The sequence below is a fragment of the Ictalurus furcatus genome, chromosome 17, assembly GCF_023375685.1.
Source record: "Ictalurus furcatus strain D&B chromosome 17, Billie_1.0, whole genome shotgun sequence".
Taxonomy (NCBI): domain Eukaryota; kingdom Metazoa; phylum Chordata; class Actinopteri; order Siluriformes; family Ictaluridae; genus Ictalurus; species Ictalurus furcatus.
The window spans coordinates 3,794,643-3,805,470 of NC_071271.1; the positions used below are offsets into that span (position 1 = coordinate 3,794,643).

General features: G+C 40.5%; 1 protein-coding gene across 1 annotated transcript; it reads right to left on the reverse strand.

Annotated features, from left to right (window-relative positions):
* Positions 1 to 201: 201 nt before the first annotated feature.
* Positions 202 to 8,807, reverse strand: LOC128621336 (rho guanine nucleotide exchange factor TIAM1-like). The gene is made up of 8 exons (XM_053647037.1): positions 8,612 to 8,807; positions 8,302 to 8,454; positions 6,339 to 6,413; positions 5,120 to 5,260; positions 2,949 to 3,053; positions 1,813 to 1,894; positions 1,608 to 1,694; positions 202 to 884 (listed from the first exon to the last, which is right to left on the reverse strand). The coding sequence occupies exons 1-8, from the start codon at positions 8,723 to 8,725 to the stop codon at positions 619 to 621; spliced, it is 1,023 nt and encodes a 340-aa protein (XP_053503012.1). The 5' UTR covers positions 8,726 to 8,807; the 3' UTR covers positions 202 to 618.
* Positions 8,808 to 10,828: the final 2,021 nt, after the last annotated feature.

Sequence of the window (10,828 nt, forward strand, 5' to 3'; positions counted from 1 at the left end):
GTTGGATTTAATCGTACTTTTCCTAGTTCTTTCACTAGCGTCGTCAAAGTTCTTCAGTTTGGTTCTGTTGACTATAACAATCAATCACGTCCCTGCTGCTTTAAACCAACAAACTGCCAGTCTGCTAGTTCTGCTGGTTGCAGTCAAACTCATCTTGTTCCTGTTGTTTCTAAAAGCCTACCAAAAAATTTGGCCAACCAAATGCAATGGTTCTGCTAATTCTGACGGTAACCCAATTCTACCCACTTTGCATTTGTTTATAATCTGATATTATAAACAAACATTTACAGTAGTTTTGCTTTTTCAGACTCAAATCACTGCGGTTCTGCTGGTTCGGCCAATAATCCAACTCATCCTAGGTCTTTTAATTCTAACTCAACCCACGCTAGTTGAAACCTCATCATAGCTTTGCTGGTTTTAACCGCATCATCCCAAGTTTCTGAAAAGCAAACTATCTTACTCTGGTCATGCTGGTTCTGACAGGCCCTTCCAAGTTCTTCTGGTACCCCATGCAGGATCTCTTGTATCCTATAATATCCTAACTTATCGTGGTCCTGCTGCATCTAAACAACTCACCATGATTCTTCCATTTTCCAACTCACCAGTGCCCTGTTTCTTTTAACCCAACTCATACCAGTCCACATGGTTCTCCTGGTTCGGACTTGACTTACCCTGGTTCTGGGAGAAGATGTCGGTGTAGAGTTGCTGGACAGCATCAGAGCGTCTTGGGGGCAGGAAACAGTGTTGTCTTCGGTCCACCAGGGGCAGTGTGTTCACAGTGAGTGAGAGAGATGCCTGAGAGAATGCCATCTTCATATCGGAGAATGTCAATGTGCTGGAGTTTTTTCCATTCAGCTGTAGGATCTCGTCGCCCGCATTCAAACCTGCATTGCCCAGCAGTCATTTCATTCTTTAATACGCCATATTAAATGGTCTAAATGCAGTTTCTCAGTCATCAAGGTTATTTTGAATGTGTTAGGACAATCACGAATAAACTCCTTTCATAAGATTCAAGCTCACAACACGGACTGTCTTGATTTAATCTTACTATTTGACATATTGATGATCAGTCCTGTGATTAATCATTTAGCTAGATTTAGTTCAAATAGTGAATTGAAAGTTTCACAAGAAGACTCATTGGTATCTAACTTTTCTCTCTCTACTGTTGACCCAGTTCTCAAGAAAGTATGAAATATTATCAATAAAACACACTCGGATGGATTTTAGATCCATATTTGCCAGCTTCCTGACACTGGTGCATCAATATAAAAAAATTCCATCCAAAACATGTCTTGACTTGTATTGAGTCTAACTGGGCACCATATGTTCCACAGCACATATATATGACACTGGAAACAATTGGTGTAAGGCTGGTATGATGGCACTGGAGGGCTATAACGTTACTTATTTTTCTTCTGAGTGGAGCATGAGTCAGCTGGCATGTCTGATCCGAGCTTGCCGAAACCCACAAAGCCTTCAATGCATGTGTTATGTAATGCTGTGTGGCACAGCAATAACACCCATTAACGGGAGCGAAAGAACGAGAGAGCTGGGGAGAGGAGAGAGAGACAGAAAGGATAATTAACCAGAGAAGAGAAGTAATAAACCTTTGGCGAACGCTAATCCTCCTGCTTTTACGTCCGTAATGTAGAGCTGCTGCACGCTGTCGTCCTCCACCATAGAGATCGAGAAACCTGTCAGAAAGAGTATGACGTGAACTAGCACGCATCGGATCGATCTGAATGACAAACCGCACTTACATACAAAGGTTTGTTTTTTTTCCACTGAGACATCATACAGAGTAATTATTACCATAGCCGATCATGCAGGACTCATCCCTGTCAAACTGAATGACTTTCTTAATCTTCGAGCAGAGCTCGATCTCCTTGTAGAGCTGAAAATTGGAGAGAGAGAAAACGTCTCGATTTGCGATGCACCACAGAGAGTTTGTGAGAATGTGACAGGAACATGCACAGCAGGTAGCAAAGCTTTGCAACTGGGCATTTACAGTAGAAGGAATAAGCAGAGAAAAAGGACACACAGGGACAAGAGAGAGAGACATCAGTAAATGGTGAGCTGTGCTTATTCGAGAAGATAAATTCATTAGTAAAGCCTGACATGCATACTAATTCTGAATTGATGCAATGCTTCAGTTATTCCACTACCTCGAACAAAAAAATTATAATAATAATTCCTATATCGTATTATCAATCCTTCATTTAACAACGAAACGAATTCTTTCCATTTCTAAGGTTGGATGAAACTGACTTCTATGGGCCATATTCAGAGTTGAGTTAACTGCTTATAGTGAGGACTGAATTAAAATTTGAAATTAAATCCAGCTCCATTGTCTGACAGTTGGACGTAAAAACACTATGTTTTGATGGGCTGGAAATACACTCAAATTCAAGGCCAACGTGACATACAAAAATGTGACACTTAATTTATTAATAGCCCATGAAGAGCTGTTTTTCCAGGAGTGAGAGAGGGCATTGAATTAACAAAAAAGCAAAACAAAAAAAAAACATTGCGATTACTTTATTAATCTGACAACTCAAAAATAGAGAATTAAAATAATGCTAAAATCCTATGCAGACATTATGACTGACCTCGATTGTAGTATCTTGTACAATGTGCTGGATCAAGTGCTTTTTTTCTAGGCCGCTGAATAACGAGGTCCCTAACATGACTCTGAGTATAAGGCACTTAATTATTGACATAACCTCTTGACTTAAGTCGCCAACTCTGAATACAGTCCTATCTGAATATCCTGTCTACACACCTATCACTTCCTTTTCTTTTTTTTCCCCCCGGAATGCTGAAATGCCACGCATTTCAGTCCAATAATAATGCATACACTCAACGCTGGTAATTGCTGTGGCATCTCAATGACTAACAGCTGATAATGTCTCTATTAGTGTCTCTATGCATGAACTGTTTGAATATACCAGGTCGTATACGTCCTCCTCTGGCTTGGGGATGTAGAACTGCACCTGTGTCTCGATCAGGAACTTTAAACGCAGGTAATGTTTGGTTGAGTCCAAATCATGAGCCTGGAAAACAAGAGATAGGGGGAGATCATTTTTATTCACACATTTTTTGGCAATTCAGTTGTTTGTATTTGAATATTGGATGTGTGCATAAGTAAATAAATGCCTAAATATCACAAAAACACACATTAATGCATGGATAAGCAGCAAATGCAACACAGAGTAATGGAATGGCTGGATGTTTAGCTGGCACTATTGTTACTCCTTCATGACTGCAAAAATGATATCTTAGCAAATAAAATATCTTAAAATGTAGTCACATTGGTGACAGTGCCATTCTAACATAAATATATTATTATTTATTGTATTTATTAAAACTTCCTATTCCTAGTTTATTAAAGTCTCCTATTATTTTATTTGCAGATACTGCTTCAGTTACACTTTTTTTTTACAAAAATAAATAAATACTTATCGATTTGAATGGCTGGCTGGAATATATAGATGGATGGATGGATGGAATATATGGATGGATGGATGGATGGATGGATAGATAGATGGCTGGAATGGATGGATGGATAGATAGATGGCTGGAATATATGGATGGATGGATGGATGGATGGCTGGAATATATGGATGGATGGCTGGAATATATGGATGGATGGATGGATGGAATATATGGATGGATGGATGGATGGATGGCTGGAATATATGGATGGATGGCTGGATGGCTGGAATATATGGATGGATGGATGGATGGATGGAATATAGGGTTAGGGTTAGGGTTAGGGTATATGGGTTATATATATTATATATATGGGTTATATATGGATGGATGGATGGATAGAATATATGGATGGATGGCTGGAATATATGGATGGATGGATGGATGGAATATATGGATGGATGAATGGAATATATGGACGATGAATGGATGGATGGAATATATGGATGGATGGATGGAATATATGGAAGGGTGGATGGAATATATGGATGGATGGATGGAATATATGGATGGATGGATGGATGGAAAATATGGAAGGGTGGATAGAATATATGGATGGATGGATGGAATATATGGATGGATGGATGGAATATATGGACGATGAATGGATGGATGGAATATATGGAAGAGTGGATGGATGGATGGAAGGATGGAATATATGGATGGATGGATGGATAGATGGCTGGAATATATGGATGGATGGATGGATAGAATATATGGATGGATGGATGGATGGAATATATGGATGGATGGATAGATGGAATATATGGATGGATGGATGGATGGATGGATGGATGGCTAGAATATATGGATGGATGGATGGATAGAATATATGGATGGATGGATGGAATATATGGATGGATAGATGGAATATATGGATGGATGGATAGATGGAATATATGGATGGATGGATGGATGGATAGAATATATGGATGGATGGATGGGTGTTTAGACAAACAAGATTAGATACAAAAATGGATGTAAAATGGTAAATGGTCTGTACTTATATAGCGCTTTTATCCAAAGTGCTTTACACTGTGTCTCATTCAGCCATTCACACACACACACATACACACACACACACACACACACGCACCCACCCATTCACACACCAATGGTAGCAGAGCTGCCATGCAAGGCGCTAACTTGCCATCGGGAGCAACTTGGGGTTCAGTGTCTTGCCCAAGGACACTTCAGTATGTGGAGTCAGGTGGGCCGGGAATCGAACCGCCAACCCTACGATTAGTGGAAAACCCGCTCTACCACCTGATCCACAGCCACCCAATGTACTGTGGATGTATTAATAGGTACATAGAGGGGTATGTAAAAGATTGATGGATGGATAGATGAATGAATACAAAGAATAGTTGGATGGATGCATAGCTAAAAAATAGATAAATAGACCAACAGACAGACAGACAGGTAGAATAAAATAATGGATGGATGGATGGACAGATGGATGGGTGGGTGGATAGACAAATAAAAGCAAAAAATCCTGCAACTATTGGCTCTGATTTTTTTGGAAATATTAATGGCCCTTTACAGTATTTAAATTCAAGCCGTTTATGCACAAATTTCAAGTAAAACATGATAGAAAACATACTGATGAGGAAGTCATGTTACACACCTTGCAGATGGTCTCGAGTGTGTCGAGTGCTGACTCTCCAGGCCGTATTACGGTGAGAATGGGACGACCGTCGGGCAAACACACCCAGGAGGGCGTGAGGCGGTCCTTCACCATGCCCGTCACACACACCTGCTCATCTTTCTGTGGGACAAAAAAATAAACAGGCTGAAACACATGCTAGAGTCTGGTCTCTCGTTTCTGTGCTAGATAGATGGATGCATGGATGGATGGATAGACGAATGGATGGATTAGTTGATACATGAAAATATAAAAAGACTTGAAAATATAAAACAGACAGATGATTGAAAGAATGGTGAATGTAAAGATGGGCAGATGGTAGATTCAAGAAGAGACAGATGATTGACGGATTATTAGTGAGACTTGGATACGATGGATGGTTGGATGGATGGATGAAAGGTTACACACCAAAATGGAGGTACTGATAGAGGGACAGATAAATGAAAGGGTTGATAGGATAATTAGATACAAAACAGATGGCTGGATATATCTATGTATGTACTGTATGTATGGATGAATGGATGGATGGATCTGTGGTAGATACAAGAGTTGATAAATTGATTGCTAGAACACATTATGGACAATGGAAGGATGGATGGATGGATGGATGGATGAATAGATCTACTAGTAGATACATGAATGAATAGGCAAAGATATAAAACAGATAGAGATAGATGATTAATGGATGCATTGACAGATGGAGGATTAGAACGGTGGATGGATGGATGGACAGATAATTAGATAGAAGATGGATGGATAAATACATACAAAAATGGAGGTACTGATGTATAGATAAATGAAAGGGTAAATCAATAAGATAATTAGTTATGAAACAAATGGATGGATGGATGGATACACAAACTAATAAATAGATTATTTGAAACAAGAACAGATTATGGCTGGATGGATGGATAGGCACATGGAAACGAGCTGGTGAATGGATTGCTAAATACAAGAACAGATGATGGATAAACAGATACAATATAGATGACAGACACACAAATGAACATATGGCTTGACCAATGGATGCAATGCATTAAATGATGTATAAGGGTGGATGGGCAAAGCTATGGACGGATGAACAGATTATAGATGAGTAAAGCATAGTTTGAAAATGGGAAATGGAAAGATCAAGAATACAGCAATGATGCTGAAAACAATTTTTGTTTAATAGATGGATGGATGGATGATTAGAGCTTACCACATTTCCTCTTGAAGATTCCTCCATCATTCCCTCCAGATCTCTCTTCACTGACTCCTCCCCTTCTGCAAACACCTGCAAACAAAAAGCAAATTCATAGCTTTCTTGAGACAGTGTGTGTGTGAGTAATGTACTCACACTGGAAAACTAAGACATAATGCACTATTAATAAACAGATGACATCATTAAACGACCAAAAATGAAGTCATACTCGAAGGCTTTACTATGTAGTGGAGGTTGTGGATCCACCAGAGGGCGCTGTGCTTTATATTTCACTGAAAGGCTCATGAGTACTAACGCAGAAGACGCAATGCTTTTAAATCAAGGGCGTAACCATGGTATGGACATTGGCGGGTCCAAGCCCCTCCCCCTCCCCGTTTGAATTCACGTGATTTCTGAGTGATAGAAGCTCCCACAGCATGGGGAAATTGTAGGGCGCTGTGGACGTCCTGTGCGCAGATGTATTCTCTGCTCCATAACCTACCATGAAACCTACCATACCAAGTAGAGGCAAGCTAAGATGTGTGCAGGGAAACCACACACGCTAACATTTAAACACGCAATCACGACTTTTAAACAGACTCAGAAAGGACGGCTACCTATGAAACTAAATTCAACACTATATATGTTGTAAATACAATTTCCCCACGGATGCTTCCAAGCAGTGCTGTGCTGTCCATTGTGACCAGGTACCATTATTTTCCCAGAAGAGCAATGACTGACTTAGATGATCATTTTAATTTGATAAACTGAATATTCTGTTTGTGTAACTGGTCTCATGTATTATGTTAATGTCATCATGCTGTTTAGCTTGCTATGTAATAAGTGTATAAAGTGTACAACAATATATAGTGGTAACCTGAAATGTTAGCTATGTAAAGGGTACTGGAGTTTTCTTATCTTAATTCTAAAGACAAACTGCCATAACTAGTTCTGAATGTTTAACTACAATATGGCGAGAACTCAGACGTTAGTTTCATATCTCTCGTTGCCAAGCTAGCACAGCTCAGCATTATGCTGAACCTTATATTTGTAAAATCACTTAGTTGTCCTTAGGCCAAATGTAGTGTAAAGGAACAAAATGCTGTGCAACTTTCCTCACTTTCACTCGCATTTATAACAGTCTGTCACAACGTGAGGGTTCACAGCGAACTCGGCAGGAGGGTATGCAAGTGAATGTAACGTTAATGGTCAAAAACTGGAACTGACGTTAGCCTAGCCTACTTCGTAGGTCTGCAAATATCAAAAGTTAATTGATGTTCTTAAGAACAAACCAAGCCACGGTATGATGCCTTCTATACTAAGCTAAGGTTACCTACTATTTAGGTATCTAGTTACTTACTGTCTGAAAAAAAGCTTGTATGTTCTGCTGCACTTTTGTATACTTGGCTGCTGTCTCCATTTCTTACAGACTGAGCGGCTAAAATACATCAACGAACTTGCATTGAGTATGGGCGCAACCAAGTGTATAATTGGAGGGGGGGCACACACCGATTTTCCTTAACAAACGGAAATATATTAAAAAGTAATAGACATAAATAAATAGAATAGATGTAGAAAAGACAGATCCGTTGGCAGGGTTCATTAAAGGGGGACATATAGAAAATGTTTTGTTCTGTATATTGGGGGGACAGATTGGTATTTCCTCAACATTGCAGGGGACACGACCCCCCCAAAGAATGCGTGGTTAAGCTCATGTTTTAAACCTCTACAAAAGGTGAGGTACTGTGAGGTAAAATGAGGTACTATATCGGAAAATAATCAATGATGCAGTGGTGTGATTAAATGAAGTTACTGACGAAGACTCTCTCATGGTGGAAGAAGTTACAGACTGTTAGTTAGTAGGCATGAAATGATTTCTACACGGTACATTCTAGATCAATATGGCCTCTCAATAATAGTAAAACCTGTGTGTGTGTGTGTGTGTGTGTGTGTGTGTGTGAGAGAGAGAGAGAGAGAGAACCTGCTCAATGCTGGGGTGTGTGTGGGTGTGTATTTTCTTCTTTGAGTTCGTCTCCAGTCCCCACAGTGAGGAGAAGCGACTTTTTCGCTTGCCAGTGGAGTGTGACATGGCGTGTGCTCGCCTCCGAACACCACTTTCTGTACGTGCTGCCACCTACGCGCGCACGCACGCACACACACACACACACACACACACACACACACACACACACACACACACACACAGAGAGATCTTTCAAACACATTATTTTATTATTTTATATAATAGTTATTAAAGTTTCACTCTCTTCCTCTCTCTCAATTTCCCTTACTTCTCCCTGGGATTCTCGTTTCCCTTCTTTTGCTCTCTCTCTGTTCTCCTCCACTCCATCTCTCTCTCTCTGTTGTCCTCCATTCCATCTCTCTCTCTCTCTGTTCTCCTCCATTTCATCTCTCTCTCTGTTCTCCTCCACTCCATCTCTATCTCTCTCTCTCTCTCTCTCTCTCTCTCTCTCTCTCTCTCTGTGTGTGTGTGTCTAAGGTCATATTTACATTTTATTCTTCACAATGTAACTAAATAAAAGCACATAATCAATGCATTAACATAGTAAAACAAACACACACACACTGTCTCTCCCACTCGAAGTCTCTCCCATTTTCGCCCACTTTCTTTGTCTTTTGATCTGCATGTCTCAGTCTTTCTTTCTTCCCCCCTCTGTGTGTTTCTCTCTCTCTCACCCTTTGTGCTGTTTCTCTCTGGAGGTTCAATACAAAAAAAGTTCAATACAGACTATAAAAAGCCTAAAATATCATCCAGTGTGTGAGGTGTGAGTGTTAGCATTTCAGAAAGCTCTTTATCCCCTGCTATCCCAGAATTCTCTCTACTGTGGCTGTGGGTGGCTACACACACACACACACACACACACACACACACACACACACACTATATCGACCAGCCAAAGCCTGAAGCAAATGTCCAGCGCACACACACACACACACATACACACACACTTCGCACCAACGTCTAACAGAGGGAACGACAGTACTGAGACTAAAATAAATTAGAACTGAATCTTCTTGACCCTCAGTTTCTTCTTTCTGCAGTAGAAAATTTGAGAAGAGGAAGAAATGAGGATAGAGAGCTGAAGAGATGGAATACAGCCACGCAGAACAGAGAATGAGGTAATGACCGAAAGTGGATAAGATTAAGGGATAACTACGAGTGGAAGAGCGGTCAGACTGAGGATGAGGTAAAGACAGAGAAAGAGGACAAGATACATATTTCATTATGAAGGAGGTTGAAATGGAGGTATAAGATAAAGATGGAGGGATGAGGTAAAGATGAAGGGATATAGAAGGAGGAGATGGGGAAACTCTGGGATTCCACAGACTTGAGTAAGAGTTGGTGGAGAAAGATGGAGAGATGGGGATGAGGGAAGACGTAAGGATGAGGATGAAGTAAAGATGTAGGAAGAGGAAGAGGTAAACATTGATGGATGAAGGGGTAGAGAATGAAAAATGGAAGGATAAGAAAGATGGAGGGGTGGGGGGGTGAGATACACATGAAGGGATACGGAAGGAAGAGACGGGGAAACTGAGGAATTTCATGGAGCAGAGTTAACTGGATTGGTGGATAAGGGTGGTGTAAGATGTAAGGATGACGACGAGAAGGTAAACATTGAAGGATGAAGGCACAGAGAAGGAAAAATTGAGGGACGTGGAACGAGGAGAAACCGAAGGACTCCATGGAAATGAGTAATTAGATGGGTGGATAAGGATGAGGTCATGATGGAGGGATGGGGGGAGGAAAATATTGAAGGATGAAGGAGGTAGAGAACGGAAAATTGAGATATAAAGGATATTGAAGGAGGATAGAGTTAAATAATTAGATTAGAAGATAAGGATAAGGTAAAAATATAGCAATGACAAGGAGGTAAAGATTGAAGGACGAGGGAGTAAAGAAGGGAAAAACAAGGGATTAAATAAAGAAGGAGGACTGTGGTAAAAAAAAAAAAATAGGAGATGGGGAAACCAATATTCCATTGAGTTTAGTAGTTGGATGGATGGATGGATGAGGATGAGGAAAAGATGGAGAGGTATACGTCAGATCCTGGGAGGAGGAGGAGACAGACGGTTCCAATGGAGAGTGAATTGGATGAGGAAGAGGTAAATGTGGGGGAATAATGATGAGGTGTGGATAGAGGGGGTGGATGGAAGTAAAGAGTCTGGGGAAGATGGAGGGATAGTCAGTGTGGCATAGAATAAGGACACAGTGAAGCCAAGGTGTCCCATGAGGAGGTAAGGATGGAAGGATAAAGTATGATAAAGATGAAGGGTCAAGGAGGAGGAAGCTGAGGTGTCCCATGGAGAGTTGAGTGAAATAAGGAGGAGTTCAGGATAAGGAAGTAGATGAGGTTAAGGAAAAGAAGTAGGGATGGGGATCGATATGCAAGTTTCTGGTTTTGTCAGAACCGGAACAAACCCACTTGATTGTACAGCACATTTAGAGACATCCTTTAACCCAGCAACTAGAGGTGCAATTTCCCCAG